Genomic DNA, 18,997 nt, shown 5'->3' on the forward strand with positions numbered 1-18,997 from the left:
AGGAGCAGCCTGGTTTGATAAAACTAATGGCAGAACTGGCTTATATCAATTGCCTACTTACATGACTATTTATCTCGCTGAAGCATTCGCAATTTATCAAGCATTGCAATATGTGTTAACCTATCAGATAAAGTCTCCTCTAATAATATCTGACTCGGCCAGTGTTTTAACCGCGTTACGATCTTTACATGATCCTTCGGAGATTCTTCTTCTTGAAATCAAAAAATTATGCTTGAATATTCGTCAAAGCACACTGGAACCAGTTTTTATATGGGTTCCCAGTCATATTGGCATACACGGCAATGAAATCATTGATAATCTTGCACAATTGGCAATTACGGGGGTCGTCTCTATGTATCCTAGATCCCCGCACCTTCTACACCCTATTATAAAGGCCCATTACCATAACCTCATGATTTCCGACTGGACAAAATTATCAACGTCACGCTCTACTTTATATCACGACATACATGGCACCTCATTTAATATCATATCTGCTACCCCCATTCATCACATCGCCATCGGCCTGTACTCTCTTTTCGTCTTCGCACAGACTGACGTCGACCCAAGTGTCGACCCAGTTCTCACAGCCCGTTATGCCATGCCAACGCCTTCTCCTGCCCTGGGTTGCGTGTGCGACGATGGTGCTGTGCAGCTAGGGCAGGGGGGGGGGGGTAGAGGTTCACGCGCCAGTGGAAAATTAATGTAAATACTTAAGAACCGGACGGGATGAGTTGTTGTAAATATTTTGTAACATCCTTTACTGTAACGTGTTTATTTTATTATTTTAAGTGTAATGTGTAAGAAGTTGTGATTGTACACCGGGCGCCAAAGCCGTAGCTTCTGCCTGTGACCAATCAGTGTAATCCGCGGGCTCAGGGAGAGGGTAGGGGACGCGGGCGCTCGGTCGCGCGAGGCAGGGAGGCAGGCAGTCGGCAGCTGGGCGCTGGAGACAGTGGACGTGTCTGCGAGATCGCTCCAAGACGGTGAGGATGGGCGCGGTGTCTTGCTGTAGTTCAGGCCTTGCCGAGAGGAAGTAATTCCTATCTTACAGTTGTGTTGTCATTTAGGCGAGAGTGTCACCTCGTCATTCAGTCGCGGCTTGCAGTCAGTCACTTCTCTCGCGTGCGTGTTTTCTCCGTTGGTTTACGAATCGCGGAGTCCTTTTGCGGACTGGATATTCGCCATTGCTTGTACGGTAATTTACGGTCCCTCCCGGGCACCATGTTGTCTGGTCAGTCGTTCAGCTTATGGGGCGAGTCATATAGAGTTCAAGTCTTAGCGGCGCGGGTATTGCTCGTCACGAACGGGACGTCACGTTTTTTTCCCATACAGTATCAGTGCGCGGAACCGGGCTTCGCCCTACAGAATCAGTCACAGGCGGAAACGTGGCAGCCCCTTGTAAAGGGTTAGATTTACCGTATATAAATAACCTGGAAACTGTCTTCGAGTGTGTCAATTGTTACCCTGGTGACCAAGTCCCTTGGCCATGCGGCCCGAACCTCCCTCTACCGAACACTGAGTAGCCGGCAAAATACTATCATTCAAGGGGCTAGTCGGCCAGGCGCCGACAAGTGTCGCCCAACATGGTAGCCTATCGCAAACTTTCAAATTTTCAAACTTTCAAATGTTCAAATTTTTCAAAGTTTCAACGTACGCCACAGGACGGGAAGGAAGGCGCGCAGGTGCAGCGGAAGTCGGCGCGACGGAGTGGCGCGACGTAGCGGCGCGGAGCGCAAGATAACCAGTCGGCTTGTATTACGGCTCGTCTCACGCCGGGATCGGTTGAGCGATAAGGCGGCGGAGATAGCGCGTAACTTCAGCTGGGCGGGAAAGTGTCAGGCGAGCCTAGAACACGGAGATAACAACCAAGAAAAGGGATTTGTTGTCTGTGTCAGAGAGATAGGAGATAACAACCGTGAGAGGATTTGTTGTCTGCGGCAGGGGAGATAGGAGACAACATGAACGACTTCCAAGAGGCGTATGAGTCCTGGGCCGACACGGGCTTTCCGGAGCCAGACGAGAGTTGTGTTCATTTCTCAAATTATGAATGTGGTTTTTGCTTCGAATACCGGGAGTATGGTATGACGAGGTGCGGTGCGGATTCATGCCCCGGCGGGACACCTGATGGGTGGATCTACGAGAAGTGCGGAAATCTATGGCACGAGGAGTGTTCACATCTGATCGATCGAGAAGAAGCGTGGAGGTTTGGGTTTACATGTGAACCGTGCCGAGCGAAGGTGTACTGGGCGGAAGCAACACGTTGCTCACCACGCCTCTGCTGGGAACGACAGAACTCCCGATGCCGCTGCAACCAACGCCGCCGCAACAGACACCACAACAACAGACACCACCACAACAGACGCCGCCGCAACGGACGCCACCACTCCAGATGCTGCCAACGACGTCGCCCCCGGAATGGCACCCATCCACAACTCCTTGGGGCCAGGCGACCACGAAAGACGAGTGGTCCTACTGTGCGGATGCCGTCATGTTGCTCACCACGCCTATGCTGGAAACGACAAAACTTCCTATGCCGCTACAACTGATGGTGCCGCAACAGATGCCGCCGCAACAGATGCCGCCGCAACAGATGCCGCCGCAACAGACGCCACCGCCACAGACGCCACAGCAACAGACGCCATCACACCAGACGACGCCGCAAACGACGCCGCCGCAAACGACGCCGCCGCAAAAGATGCCGCCGCAACAGACGCCACCACACCAGGCGCCGCCACAACCGAGGCCACCACTCCAGATGCCGCTGTGATCGCCTATTTCAATCTGACTAGCCCGGTTATCGGCAGACCAACAAAGTAATTTGGTTAATACCAAATTTGAGAACCTCTAAAGAACATATATGATCTCTGATTACATGTTTATGATTATTGGTGGTGAATCAATAACAATCAGTAACACTTTACGTTAAGGTGATCCACTGTGTTATTTATAAACACAATATTATACTTATCATTAATCTTAATTTTTACTCCAATTCCAATAATAACTCAAACGATTCACTGTTGTAATATGAATAGTTGTATTACTGGAAATTATAATGTTTTCACATTACAACATTGTAATTGGAATTTTTACAATAATAACTATATTCAGTAGAATGGTTAAAAGATTAATATTGCACAACCTGTGTAATAGGACACCTCTTCAAATAAAAATTTAATATTTATATTGCAATATCATTTGAAACTTGATATTAAAAATATTGCTATATTCAAATGTAGTAAAGTTTTAAGTTATTTTAGCTCAATCGGGACTCTTCGGTTAGTATCTCAGGTTATATGGGTGTAAGTAGGTGAATCAGACATAAGATTGATAAACTGCTGTCGGGTTATGTAATGCTACTAATTATAAGCTTGTGGAGTTGGAAAGATGTAAAAATTTCTCGAAGTTCATAGTTACCTCAGAATATGCCGCAAGTTAAGGACAATACCACCTTAAGATATGGTATTTCAACTATACCGTGAACTGTGCATCTCAGTGACTACATTCGTACTGACGTAGTGATGTCCTAGTTCTCGATCTTCCTGATGATGACTCCACAGGAACAGCGGCCCTCGGTGTGTACAGCTGGATGTGGTACAGGTCCCGATGTGGACAGCGATTGTTAGTTGATGGGTCTCCAAACCTGCGATTCTTGATGACGACGAAGGGCAGTTGTTCACATTCTTGATAATGATGTAGTGATTTACTATCCACGATGACGCATATGTAGTTCTTGACTATCTTCGACGACTACTATGTAGTTCTGGTCTACCTTCGATGACGACTAAGTAGTTCTTGAATACCTTCGACGACGATTATGTAGTTCTGGTCTATCTCCGATGACGACTAGTTAGTTCTTGAATACCTTCGACGACGACTATGTAGTTCTGGTCTATCTTCGATGACGACTATGTAGTTCTTGAATACCTTTGACGACGATTATGTAGTTCTTGACGAATATTGGCAGCGATTAACTATAAGTTTTATATAAATTTTAGATTCGTACATTTCAAACTCTCCGTCAAGTTTGCTGCTTATCATTTTCTTTCATGCTCGCCGTACAAATTCACCATTTCTAATAAAAATTCCCCATCGACCTTGTAATTTAAAAGCAAGAATAGAGGAAAAAGGCAATAAATATTTTTAAATCCAAAGATATCGTTGTTAAAAGTTACTATGAAGTATAATGAAAAGAAAAAGAAGAAAGTTCCCCAAAACATAAGTTGTGGCAATACTTCACAAATAAATATATACAAATTTTGAAATTAAATAACATTATTAATTACTATAAACTACTGGTTGGTTTATACCGCCAACGACGCCGCCCCCGGAAATGCACCCATCCGCAACTCCTTGGGGCCAGGCGACCACGAAATACGAGTGGTCCTACTGTGCGGATGTCGACACGTTGCTCACAATGTCACTGCTTGAGACGACAACACTCCCGATGCCGCTGCAACCGACGCTGCCGCACCACCGCCACCACCACAGACGCCACCACCACAGACGCCACCGCGACAGACGCCGTCACCGCGACAGACGCCGTCACTGCAACAGACACCACAACAACAGACGCCGTAACCACAGACGCAGCCGCCCCCGACGCCGCCACCGCCGCCTGCTGAGAAAGCTACTGGTGCGGTGCTGCATCACACCGAGACAACATTGCAGTGCTTCCAGGACGGCCAACCAGCCACCGAAGCAGTTGCGCACCATGCAATGACCATCACGCCGCCCACGACGCCGCCGCGCGCGCCACTGTGGGCGCGCCACCTACACATGTCATGCGCGTCGCTGAAGGCACCGCGCCACCGCCCACCATGGGGGGTGCGCCCCAGCCGACCACCGCATACGCTGCTGAAGGCGCCACGCCACCTCCGCCCACCAGGTGTGCCACCTGTGGCGCATCGCCACCGCCCACCATGCACGCCGCTGTGGGCGAGCCGCCGAAACTCGCCATATGTGCCACCTGTGGCACATCGCCACCGCCCGTCATGCGTGCCGCTGTAGGCGCACCGCCGAAGCCTGCCATGTGTGCCACCTGTGGTGCATCGCCGCCAGCCGCCACGCGCGCCGCTGTGGGCGCGCCGCTGAAGCACGCCATATGTGCCACCTTTGGCGCATTGCTGCCGCCCACCACGCGCGCCGCTGTGGGCATGCCGCCGCCTGCCTCTGAAGGCGCCGCGACGCTGCCGCTGCCGCCCACCTCGGCCGCCCCCATGGCGACAGGTGCGGTACACACGCACACCACGATGCCACCGGACACACCAGGTTAGTGCTCCAGTACAATGGCCAGGTGCGTCACTCCCTGGCACGTGAATAAATGAGAGACGTTGGCGAGCATAACGGTCTCGTGGGAGGGGGGGCATTTGACGTCGACCCAAGTGTCAACCCAACTCTCACAGCCCGTTATGCCACGCCAACGCCTTCTCCTGCCCTGGGTTGCGTGTGCGACGATGGTGCTGTGCGGCCATGGCAGGGGGGAAGAGAGGTTCACGTGCCAGTGGAAAATTAATGTAAATACTTAAGAACCGGACAGGACGAATTGTTGTAAATATTTTGTAACATCCTTTACTGTAATGTGTTTATTTTATTATTTGAAGTGTAATGTGTAAGAAGTTGTGATTGTACACCGGGCGCCAAAGTCGTGGCTTCTGCCTGTGACCAATTAGCGTGTTCCGCGGGCTCGCGGAGAAGGGAGGGGACGTGGGCCCTCGGTCGCGCGAGGCGGGGAGGCAGGCAGTCGGCAGCTGGGCACTGGAGACAGTGGACGTGTCTGCGAGATCGCTCCAAGACGGTGAGAACGGGCGCGGTGTCTTGCTGTAGTTCAAGCCTTGCCGAGAGGAAGTAATTCCTATCTTACAGTCGTGTTGTCATTTAGGCGAGTGTGTCACCTCGTCATTCAGTCGCGGCTTGCAGTCAGTCACTAATCTCGCGTGCGTGTTTTCTCCGTTGGTTTACGAATCGCGGAGTCCTTTTGCGGACTGGATATTCGCCATTGCTTGTACAGTAATTTACGGCCCCTCCCGGGCACCGTGTTGTCTGGTCAGTCGTTCAGCTTATGGGGCGAGTCATATAGAGTTCAAGTCTTAGCGGCGCGGGTATTGCTCGTCACAAACGGGACGTCACGTGTTTTTCCCATACAGTATCAGTGCGCGGAACCGGGCTTCGCCCTACAGAATCAGTCACAGGCGGAAATTTGGCAGCCCCTTGTAAAGGGTTTGATTTACCGTATATAAATAAGCTGGAAACTGTCTTCGAGTGTGTCAATTGTTATCCTGGTGACTAAGTCCCTTGTTCACGCGGCCGAACCTCCCTCTACCGAACACTGAGTAGCCGGCAAAATACTATCATTCAGGGGCTAGTCGGCCAGGCGACGACAAGACCATAATAGTTCACCAGCTCATCTTTATAAATTGGGGATTCTTGACACAGCTGGTTGTTTTTGTGGAGACCCTTATGGCGACCTGAAACATATACTACTCGAATGTCCTCAATATGTAGGTAGACAACGGATGTTACAAGAATGGATGAAATTAGGATTGTCATTCCCCTTCCCATACCCTTCGATGTTATACGAACATACACACGAAGTATGCGCGATATTAGTTGATTTCATTATACATAATAATATTCTAATATAACCCATGTTTAGTAAATCTTCCGTGGTGGCCGGATACTAATCCCATCCTAATACTCCTCTCATCCATGGCCTTCAATTCCTGTGGTAGATCGGCCTCGGCCTCTACCGAGAAGATAAGGCATTCTTACCATTATCATTCTAGTAGATACTTTACCAGGGTTGTTAGACGTACCATTTTCATGGTACTTGTACCATAATTGGACCTAGTGTACCATTTACCATGGCGAAGTCGTCATGGTACGCAAATGTACCATAATCTGACTATCTATCAGGTTTCTAACGATTTTTGTTGTATATTATATTCGCCATATCGGCTTCCTTGTTGATAAAATGTGCCCAGTGTATATTATAATTTCGTAGTGTCGCCTGTTCACATGCCTGCTTACTTATCTGTAATATAATACTACAACTGGGCTGCCGGGACTGTCAGATCACATGACGGTAGTTCCCGCGTCGCTCAAATCTTAAAGGGAAGGGTGAAGGAAACGCGGGAAAGCTTATCACACTGAACATGAAACGAATTACAGTACATTGTTGATTGTTATCAGTAGTTAGTTACCTCGCCTCGCCGGTGGAGTGATATGTGTTCCGTAATAATATTTTATAAAGTCGGAATTATCGGAATTATACATCAAAATTTTATATTGCTAGCTGCCTTTTTAGTGTTGTTTTTTAGAGATTAGAGGTAGTGTTTGCTAACATAATGAGTTCATGCGGAGAAGATAGTGATGATCCTGGAGTACATTCTACTGCTAAGAAAAAATGTGCTCTCAAAAGTAATAAAAAAAATGTGTTCAGAAATATTGTTTGGAATCGGAAACATTGGATGACATGAAACTGTGGATGAGTCCAGTCCTGGAAGACTGTTTTAAAGCAAAATATAAATTTGTAATGTTGTAATGAAAGCTGACACATCTGTTTTAAAACTGCATTGAAACTCGGGCAAACATTCAAAATCTATGAAGGATGCGAACATGAAATCAGTAAACTGTATGAGTTTTTGCTAAAACCAGAATAAATCTGTTACACCTCATCAAAACCAGGTAAAAGAAGCAGAAATAAGGATTGCAGCATATTTTGCTGCCTACAATATTCCTTTCTCTGCGATGGATCATTTAGTAGAAGTCAGTGGCGGATCCAGGATTTTGGTTTGGGAGGGGCTTGACCCAGTGAGGCTAGGCTTTATCAAGGCAAACAATAAAACATCAGTGGACCCAGATGCTTTTGGAGGGGGCTTGAGCCCCTTAGCCCCCCTCTGGATCCGCTACTGGTAGAAGTTATGAAACTGAATTTTCCTGACTCTAAAATAGCCCAAGGCATGGTCATGAAAAGAAATAACGCTACTGCTGTTGTGAAAAAGTGTTATTGGTGTTGCACAAACACGAACTTTCAGAAAAGTTCAAGCTGGTAAAGTTTTCTATTTTGACAGACGAATCAACTGATATAGGTGCAGCAAAAACTTCATGTGTTGTGGTGCGTTTTTATGATTCGTTTATTGGGCGAGTGGTAAGCCAGTTTTGGGATCTCGCAGAAGTGTTTCCATCTTGTGATGCAGTCTCTGCTGAGCAAGGAGCAACAGGAGCACATCTGTACGAGATCATAATGAAATCGTTTTCTGATTATTACATTCCAAATGAAAATATAATCGGTTTTGGATCAGATTCTGCTTTAACAATGGTTGGCTAACATAATACAGCGGCAAGTCGTTTGAAAAAATCTTGTCCAGGGATAATTGTAATGAAATGTGTTTGCCACTCTCTTCACAGATGTGCAAGTGAAGCATGTGAATGTCTGCCACGTATATGTGAAGATCTCGCAAGGAATATATACAACTACATGAAATGCAGTGCAAAACGGCAATCTCAACTTTAAGTGTTCCAAAAATTTATGGAAATCAAGGTGCACAATTTATTACACCCTGCACAAACTAGATGGCTGTCTTTGTTTGCTGTAGTGGAGAGAGTAATAGAACAATTGGAGGCATTGCTTTTATTCTTCTCAGATAAGTGGCAAGAAGACGGTACCATTTCTGCCGAAAAAATATTCAATGCTCTCCGGGACCCATTCATGAAATTGTTTTATCTTTACCTGAAGTGGGTAGTACTTCCAAAGTTGGTTTACTTCCAAAGTTTGTTTCAGTGAATAAGTACTTTCAGTCTGAAAAGGTACTACTTACTGTTCTAAAAGAGAAGATGGCAAGTTCCCACTGGGAATTACTTTGTGCATATGTGGAACAAGACTGTGGCACACACACCTCTGTGGTCTATCTGTCCGGAGTCTGAACAGCATTTTTTGCAAATTCAAAACATTTATCTTGGTGTAGGTGTGAGGACAGAAATAAATAAGCAAAGTGTTCAAGATAGGCCCGATCTGATCGAAAACTTACGAACCAAATGTCGAGACTTCCTCATAATAGGGTGTCAAGGAATAAAACGACGATTTGATTTTGCAGATCCTATGTATGATTCCATTTCTGTATTGCATCCAAAGAAAGCTTTGTCGCAGAAGGAACGCATTACAACTCCATCTCTTCTGGATCTTGCAAACCAAGTAAAGAGAGAAAAGCCTGTGGAGATGTGCGAAATGCAACAATTTGATGATGAATGGAGGCACCTACCATTCGAAACTTTAGCAGATGATATCGCTAAAGAGGAAGAACATGACAGTTCTGGGATAAGTTGCTGAAATTCAAGAATGAAGATGAGAATGTTTTGTATACAGCATTGCCTAATTTTGCTCTCACAGTATTATCTCTTCCCCACTCGAATGCTGATTGTGAGCGCATATTTAGTAAGATAAATGTCATCAAGACCAAGACCAGGAATCGACTTGTAACAGAGACTGTTAATGGAATTGTGCTAGCATCACAGTGTGTGAAAGAAAAACTGGTGCTTGCTGCAGTAATTTCCAGCCATCTGACGAGATGTTGAAGAGGATGACAGCAACACACCTGTATCCCGAATCTGATTCCAAGGAACATCCTACATACGATAACACACCAACTGTCCCAGACATATTTTCATTTAATTCTGATAGTGAATAATCATTGTGCCAGTGTTTCAGTGCCAAACGTTCGTAATTTTGTGATTTTAAAAGCATGATCTTATATATATATATATATATATATATATATATATATATATATATATATACACACACACACATATATATATATACATATATATACTAGCTGCCCGACCCGGCTTCGCACGGTTATACTAATGGGAAAAAATTAAGCCACATCTCCCATTTACAGTAATGGTAAATAAAAATAATTCAGTGAAAATTTATTACAATGCTGTATAATGTACCGGAGATAATGAATAGCACCGATGGTTTCCCGACTCATGCACGCAACGTACAGCTGATGTACCCGTACTTCGCTACGGCAGTCTACAGGCAGATCACTCTTGCGCCGCTCATTATACATGCCCCTCCTTGTGGGTACGCCATTGCCGCGCGATGCCCGTTGCCATGGAGACGCAGAAGGCATGAACAATGCAAAATCCTGTTCTCATGCAGACAAAGTACCCACTGATGCCTGGTTTTAACCACCCATGGGATCTAATTTTCCGAAAATGTCATCCTGTGTAACATAATGAACAATACTGTGAAGTTTCAAGTCTGTAAAAAATATATACTTGAAAAAAAGGGCAATTTTTGATATTTAAAGTAGTACCCGCAAAATTTCAACGGTGATGAGGACTGCACTAACAATGAAATAGTCGTTGCCATAGAGACGAATGAAGCATCGACAAAGCAACAGCCATTGCCATGGTGATTTCCTACCAAAAACTGGAAATTTTAATACATTACCCCCCCGAAACTACCCTTGGGATCGGATTTCCGAAGAATCCGTTCTTAGTGAGCATCTACATCACAAAATGAGTAACTTTGCTAAATTTCAAGTCAATCGGGTGTATAGTTTTAGAGATCTCGTGATGAGTGAGTCAGTGAGTGGTATTTCGCTTAATAAACTTCTAGCGCCTGCGGCATTGTCAACACACACTTCGTACGTGTACTGCATGTTGTATCTAACCCCCTCCAATGCATTTGATTCTAAATTGGACTTTTAGTAACGATCCCTAATGTTATTGATAATATAATAGAGCCTATAGACTTCCTCGATAAATGTACTATCCAACACTGAAAGAATTTTTCAAATCGGACGAGTGGTTCCTGAGATTAGCGCGTTCAAACAAACTGACGCCGTCCCCGCTGCCTGATTTAAATTTTGTGTGAATTAGAAATGTTTTGATTAATTTTGATCTCAAGGGCGGGGTTTCTGGCCTCGTGGCTGCAGGCAGGGACGCGTCGGCAAAGGGCTCCCCGGGCTGTTATGGTCTCCCAGGATGCCGTATTAGTAAAAACACACACGTACTTTTAACTGGTTTATTCCGTCGCACACTTTACACTTGACACACTCACGCGACTGGCCGCTTCATCGTCGACCTATGCTCCACGCAGGCCACACTCTATTGGCGGTACTTATTACGGCCACACAGTAACCCGGTGACTAGTACGTTAATAGGGGTTGTTCTCGGCGAGTTGCGAGTTGGATGCTCGGGTGAGCGGTAAGTCTGTTCCTACCTACGTGAAAGTTTGCGGAACGCAACGTGAAATACGTGGACGACTGGTCATACAACATTACTTAATACAAAACACTACACTACAGTCGCTGTGGTTAGTCCCGGGTTCGGACCAGGTCCGGGTGTTCCACACAGGTGGTTACACAATGGCGGCTACTCCGCGCGGTGGCTAGGGCCACGTTATGCTGGGTACGGATGCGGCGGAATCCGGCAGGATATCGCACCTGCGACCGTGGCACGTCCCAGTTAATGACTCGTCTGAAAACTTAAGTTCGCATTTGGCGCAGTGCCGCCCCGCATGGGCGATGAACTAATTCCCGATGTGGGATTTCACTAGCGTGAGGCGCAGATGTCACGGAGGGTCACCTAATTAATTACGTAGCACACGAAAAGCACACATTATATTGAAGGGCCGTACGAAATCTCGAACGGCCGATTCGGGTCGACCGTGTGCTGAGTTAAACGGTTTGACTATAATTACCTATTGCAGTGAATGGTGAAGTTGGCGCGAAAGTTGAGAGCTCCCCGTGCGCGGGCTGCCGGCCCTGGCGAGTGCTGGATGGCGACTGACTAACCTCCCTGGCCACCGGGGCCAGGGAGGGGGGAAATTCCGCGGGAAACTGCGGAGCGCGGGAAGATGATTTCGGCCAGTTTTGTGAATGATACCAGTTTACAAAATGATTATTGAATTAATATTAATTATTAGTTATTTTACAAGTATTAGTTTTTGTTTGTTTTATCGAATGCATGAACAAATTATTTAGTTGCGCAGTGCCACACCCGGCCGGGCGCTTTGCACACGTAGGGGGCCGTGACTGACGTCACGCCGTTCGGGGCACTGCACTACGTTGCACGCACGGGCGCGTTCGAGGCGTGGCACTGATCAGGTGTTGAGGACACATAACGGCCTGTGCTCTCAGAGGGAGCACCGACGACGGCGTCAAAACAAACAAAGTCTTCAGCTTTATAATATTAGTATAGATAATGGAAATGTATAACAACCAGTAATGTGCAATGTAATAAAAAATAATAATACAATAACATTATTCAAATGATCCAACAACAGAGAAAATATTTGCGATTGTTTTGCCCTTAATATAAATGCAGGGCAAAAATACGCATTGCGCACTTTTGCCCCCTCTCTACAGGCGAACTCTAGCCCCACACGTAGTTGTACATTTTCACAGTAGATCGCAGCACAATGCATAAACTGTTTCTTACGATCTTGCTATGAATATGTAACAAAAACAGTGTGAAATATGTCTGAATAACTAAAATTATTTTCTTACATATATAATTTTTGAAGAAGCTTAAGTTCGCGAAGCACAACATTACATAAATGTGTGTGAAAATCGTACATACCTTATAATGAAGCAAGTAACTGGCGCACTTCAATGAAATTACATCAACTTGCTATACGCCATGTCACCTTCATCCAGCAAAACACTGTGACCAACTGCTGAAAATCGTTCATGGAGAAACAGCACATGCGCACTCTTACCCGACGCGCAATCTTGTCCCATCTTACTCTATGTCTAAGCGTGCAAAGTCAATTAACCTTAATAATCAAAAAACCTAATTAACCTTATTAACCAAATAAATAAAACTTAACAACCAAATTAAACCTTACTAATCAAAAAATCGTAAAAAAACAATAAAACCTAACTAACCAAAAAGCCTTGATATGATGATTAATCAAAATGAATGTTCGCAAAATGTAATTAAATTCACTTTAACCAAATATATTCTCAAAATCCACTACATTTTTTTTAAAAACATTTTTTTAAATGTAATAGATTCCACACAACTGCATGAAATGAATTACAGTTATGCATGGAGCAGCGAATTTACCTTGAAAACATCACAATATTGAAATCCTTAAACAAATTCCTCGAATCTCGTTTAAACACATTTGAATGCATTTGTGGTTATGTCTAAACCTGCAAAGTTAATTTGCCTTAATAGAATGGCTGATCAAAATGAATGTTTTCAAATTTTTATTAAATTCGCTTTAACTAAATATATTCTTAAAATCCACTACCATTTTTACGAAGAAAAAATAAAGATTTTAAATGTCATAGATTTCACACAACCACACGGATTGATTAACAGATATTTTTACACTATTTCCACAAATAGTTACTAATGAAATATTCATAATTTATATAAAACTTCGCTAAGCGGACGGGTCTCGCCAAGGAGAAGGAAAAATCTATGGCGGCCAAGAAGAAATGACACAAACACGCCAATAATCAACCAGCTGCTAGTTTGGTTTTCTATTAAAGTGTTTATTCATATATTTTAAACAATTACTTATTTCTGGATAAAATATACCCTATGTCCTTTTCTGTACCCCTGACAACGTGTATGCAAAATTTCATGATGATCGGTTCTGTAGTTAAGGCGCGAAAGCGTAACAAAAAAGAATAAATTTTGGGATTTTCCTTATTTTTTCCCCTAAACCACCCCTGTATTAAGGCGAACAAAACAAAACAAAAATTATTAAAATCGGTCCAGCCGTTTTCGAGTTTCAGCCAGACTAACGCACGGCGATTCGTTTTTATATATAAGATATATATATTTATTTATACCATTTATAGGTTTTTTTATATCATTACTGTAAAATTCAATCATGTGTTGAGCAATGAACCCCAAAATTTTGATTTGAGACATTTTTTATGTACCATATTTTTAACAATGTACCATAATTTTGAATGCGCAGTACCATTACAGAAGTACTGTCTATCTAACATCAATGCATCACTGTACTTTACTAATATAGTAGTACCGCTTATTTGAACCATGGCTGCCTTCTCACGCCGTAGGCCACCATTTAAAAAAAAATTAAATAAATAATTTGTTTTCCCCTTTTTTACCCGTATATGATAAGGGAATTTATAAAATTAATGTCATGATGTCATGTTATGATTTGTTGTAGATATGTTAAATAAATATATGTGTAGATTTTACATACCTGCTAGAAATATGTGTGCATCAAATACTAAATCAATGCTAACGGGTAAAGTTGCTGTTGTGACAGCATCAACTGATGGGTATGCTTTATATAATAGAAACAAAAAAATGTCAATAGTATTATTTTTTTAAATAATAGTACTCTGTTTAAAAAAAAAAGTAATATCCCCATCCCCCCACACCCTTTGAATTTTTTGAAAATTTTAATTAACCCGGAAATGTGCTAGCAGTCTTTCCTAATTATTTTGTCCATACTAATTACCAGGTGTTAGCTTAAAAATAATTAAGATTAATTAAATGCATAGTTGCATTTCCTATTCAGTTTTATAGGTGTACAATCATGGCAAAGACTTTTCTTAGCATGTTTGCAGGCAAGTTCAGCCGCCCTCTTGCCGTCCTGTTCAGGTTCTCGGTTCAATCCAAGATACTCTTCCAGAGAGGATTCATTTCACAGAAATTGTTGTGTATATTTCTATAGAGAAAGTATTATTAAACAAAACAGACTAGGGGTATTGGGATAGTAATTGGCCATAGTCTTTAGTAAGAAACTACCCCAGCACTTGCATTGCGTGACTTAGTGACTTAGAAAACCATTAAAAACCAAAATCAGTAATCACCCCGGAATTCAAGCCCGGTCCAATATCTTACCATTGTGCCATCGGCTGACAGAGAACAATGGGAGTTCTCGAGTTCCTGTGTTATGTCTAATCTTATTAACTATGATTCTCTTCTTTACTTAAAGGAAGAATGTAAGGAAGCAGGCAGTGTGTAAGTGACATGAAGGGTTAATGTCCCTACACAGCTGGACGGTGAGGAAAAGCCCGGTGTTGAGGATTTGCAATACCGACAGCGTAAGAGATGGGTGCTGCGTGGCAGGATCGGGTACGCGATCGCGGCGCGGCTGGCGGCAGACGGGGCCCGGGTGGTGGTGAGCAGTCGCAAGGAGGGCAACGTGCGGAGCGCAGTCGACCGGCTGAAGGCAGGCGGCTTCCCCGTGGCCGGCGTCGTGTGCCACGTGGGGAGGGCAGAGGACCGGAGCCGTCTCTTCCAGGAGGCCGTCCACAGGTTCGGAGGCATCGACATCCTCGTGTCGAACGCTGCCGTCAACCCGGCGGTCGGCCCGGTGCTGGAGGTGCGTGCCAGGGCAGTCGTACGCCTGCCTCATTGTTGACCTTGTCACAGTCAAACAACTGAAACCAACTCATTGGCATTAAAAGGTTTTTAATGGCTGCACGAGTTATGTACTATCAATGGTAATTTTCTTACGTTGCGGCTTTTCTGGGAATAAATTATTAAATTCCAAGAAACCTTTTTTTGTACGGATAAGAATTTCGTCTATTTACTCTAAACACAGTGTTTCTAAATTCAGAATGGTTTTCGAGAAATATCTGTTTGTAGGTTACACTACAATACCTGCGCATTGATACTGCAATTGCCATTTATTGTTTTTCCGTGTGGGTCTGTGTGTTTGTTCACAGAATTTTAGTCAACATAGGAATTACGTTAATAATGAAAGTTAATATTAGGAATGTATTGCAATTATAATGAAATTTTAATGTTTATACTAAAGACATTCCTCTATTTAACCTTTAAACAGCATTTATTAATTCCTACTAGTTTCTAAGAGATTACCATTCTTAGTTCACATTTGATAGCCTATGCAGTGAAGCAGTCGCCGCCATGTTGTGCTTTAATTGTGTTGCTAATCCTGTGGTTTTCCATATGTAAGAACGTTTTAACATTGCAAGACCCTGCCCTCCCAAACTTTTAAAAGTAGGTACTTCTTAAAATAATAAATATTATTCTTCGCCATTCAGAGGAATCAGCTGATTATATAGCCTTCAAGGTCGTAGTGACCTAGTTGTTCATATGTACTTGTATTTTATTATTGTTAATATTCTTGTAATTAATTGTAATGTTAAAGTATTTTATTTAGAAAAGCCTCTTTGTCTTTACTATAATTTTATTAGCTTTCATTTTGCTGGCTTGGTTATTATTTGTATAAGTGTGAATTTCAGTAATCTATTGCAGTTAAATATAATTTTTTTTTAATAATAATTTTGTGTATGTGTTTTATAGTGGTTTTAAAACAGTGAGGAATTGTGTGCAATGAAAGAAACAATGACGTGCAGTGACACAGCGGCGCCAAAAAACAATGGTTTATAGAATCTTGTGTAAGAGAGAGACGGACGTTAGCCCAAACCGTGGGAATATCTGACTGGGGAATCCCAGAATCCTATGTTGGATTTTGTTATGGCCACACATACAACAACTGGCATCAACGCGGTGTGCAAGGCAGACATACATCTGGCAACACAGCAGGGCCTGGCCAGCAATAACATGGTGTGATGTCGGACCCGCGAGTTAAAACATATTGTAAGAGAACTTAACAGATTTAAAAGAGATGGAAGGTGTAAGAGAAGGACAGAGACTAGTGACACAGCAAGGAGAAGCTCTCAAAGAGGGGGGTGTCTGAATCATAATTGTAAGAATAAGTGCAGCCAATGGCAAGGCAGTATTTTGGGGAAGTCCCCTAACTGAGTTGTCCTAAGGGTTTTGTAATGTGGTGTTTTTTCGTCAGTCGTGCAAAGGCTTGGGCCGAGAGATTGTGCCGTCTTCACGGCTCGGCAATATGTAATATTAGTTGTTTGAGAAGAATAAAAGTGAAAATTTATTTTGAACGTCTACAGAGTAAACAAGTGGCTCATGAGACTCATAATATTTTTAAAGATAAATTTGCTTTAAAATCTTTAGATAGTGTTCCTGTTTTGAACACTACTGATCCCCTACAAATTTTGAGTTTTGTTTTGGCAGTTGGAAAGATTATCTTCGCAAAGCATTTTACTCAAGAGTCAGAGCTCCTAAGTAGTTGAATTTTTAAGTGCATAGTTCTATTGAGGAGCTCTAGTGTAAGTAGGTTGAGACACTTCTGGTGTCTCATGTTATTATGTTTAATGTTTAATTAGGTTTAATTTTAATGTTAACGTAATTTTTTAATTTATGCTTTCATATTTATTTTTATTTACGTCTTCAAAAGTCTCAGTTAAAATTAATCAAAGACTTTGGTTTTCCGTGCAGCCATTTACCTCTGTTGAATGGACTTGTCCACGTATGAAAGAGGGGAATTAGCGGAGGGAGGTGGATGACGTCACTGGTGTGTGACGTATGCAGGGGAGAGACTGTTTGGACTCTGGCGGAGACAGTGGCTTGTGGGCATTGACCGACGGCGGAACAGCTGGTAGTTCCATGAATATGGGGTGTCAGTGTAGCTCCATGCACGGGAGTAGAGACGCGACCCACACGGTTGTTGTGAACTGTTAACCCTGGAGACTGCTACGCGGTGCCATCGTTGCCGCGGCCTGCATCAGCTGATTTTTTTATAATTTGGAAGGAACGGCAACGTATTTACAGTAAGTGATCTTAAACTTCTCGTGAGTCGCGAGTGTTAATGGAACTCGCCCCAAAGTGCGAAGACCGCTGCCATTTGACTCTTCTACATGTGTCACCTACGCCGAGTCTACAACCCAGGTACCCGGAGGCACCGCGTGCGCTACAGTTGTGGTAAATTTCTACTACACGGCGAGAATTATTGTAAGTAAAACTTTGATTTGTTATTGGGGGAAGAAGAAGTTGTTTGGGAAGGTGTGCAAGCTTTGGTGTGGACTCCCCCCCCCCCCCCCCCTCCCGTCCTTCAAGAGTACGGACTTAGACTTATGCGAAAGCAAGGCGTTGGTGTTGTAGGTAACGTGATCTCTACGGCCGGGCGTCACGTAAGGATTGTAATTTTTATGTCAGTATTACGTGTATTATTATTTATCCTTTTTTTATGTGTCAGAATAAATTTAAATGTTTGCTTGCGAAGCAATTAGTATGAAGCCTGCAATAATCTACTCAACACATAATCAAGTGTTTAATATTAGTTTTGCGTCTCTACCTTGTCTACGCGACTAGCCATGGTGAAGTCAGTCAGCTGGGTTCAAACAGAACGATTGTAACTGGCTGTCCTGGTTGGGACGGACGTGGGCTGCTCGCCCCGGCACGGGGTAGCAGGCTACAAGGTCTAACAATAAAAATAACCTAACCAGTTTTAGATCTGGACATTTGGGACATTTTGGTACATTTTGGTACCCAGTGTGATAGTTAGAAGATTTTGGTTTTAAATGTTATTTTCTTAATAAGACTGCCATGGGGCACAATTTTGCAGAAACCCCTCCACTTAATTTTTGTAATTCAGTACTGATTTTTTTTGTTAAAATTTAGCTTAAAGCCTCTAGTATAAGAGCTCCTGTACTGGTGAAAGATCACTACTGCTAAACACTCCCCCCTTCCCTTTTTTTAAAAAATAATTATGGCTTGAAATGTTTGAAGTGGGCCCAGTGAAGTGTTAGCTAAGCTGTTCCTGGAGAGGAAGGCGTAGTCTGCCGGACCTAAGAGCATCTTGCCCCACGAGGAGGACACTTGTTTCCAGCAAGTCAAACACAGATGCCCTGAGAGTCAAAAGATCAAAAAGAGACTGCAAGTAAAACAAACCTATGTGCTATGTGAGTTAAGAGGAGCAATAAGAAACATGCTGCTTTCATTTTGCTAACCCTCTAATAAGAACCCAGCACTTTACAGCTAAGATGGACTGGAGGGAGAGTGGTTTACCCTCTGCTCTGTGGCAGGAAGGTAAGGGGTCAGTGGTTGAAGCTCATGAATTAGAAGTTTTATAAACAAAGAGGAAAGTTCCACAAATAAAGAAAACATATCATAAAGTCAAGCATGACATACACAGAACACCCTGTGGAGG

At 43.5% G+C, this 18,997-nt stretch overlaps 2 protein-coding genes across 2 annotated transcripts in view; one reads left to right on the forward strand and one right to left on the reverse strand.

Moving 5' to 3' along the window:
* Nucleotides 1–4,729: 4,729 nt before the first annotated feature.
* On the reverse strand, nt 4,730–5,224 carry LOC134531362 (skin secretory protein xP2-like). The gene has a single exon (XM_063367062.1). It carries the CDS (start codon nt 5,222–5,224, stop codon nt 4,730–4,732), a length of 495 nt encoding a protein of 164 aa, XP_063223132.1.
* Nucleotides 5,225–14,092: 8,868 nt separating this feature from the next.
* The window catches only part of LOC134531156 (dehydrogenase/reductase SDR family member 4), a 31,575-nt gene continuing 26,670 nt past the window's right edge, over nt 14,093–18,997 (forward strand). Inside the window, exons 1-2 of the mRNA XM_063366777.1 lie at nt 14,093–14,288; nt 15,085–15,340. Coding sequence (XP_063222847.1) covers nt 14,176–14,288; nt 15,085–15,340 — 369 coding nt within the window. The 5' untranslated portion in view covers nt 14,093–14,175. The remainder of the gene's footprint in view (nt 14,289–15,084; nt 15,341–18,997) is intronic.

This window comes from Bacillus rossius, chromosome 3 (assembly GCF_032445375.1).
Source record: "Bacillus rossius redtenbacheri isolate Brsri chromosome 3, Brsri_v3, whole genome shotgun sequence".
Classification (NCBI taxonomy): Eukaryota; Metazoa; Arthropoda; class Insecta; order Phasmatodea; family Bacillidae; genus Bacillus; species Bacillus rossius.

Excerpts from the sequence above, each read along its gene's own strand:
- LOC134531362 (XM_063367062.1), bottom strand. The coding sequence starts at position 5,224 with ATGGGGGCGGCCGAGGTGGGCGGCAGCGGCAGCGTCGCGGCGCCTTCA.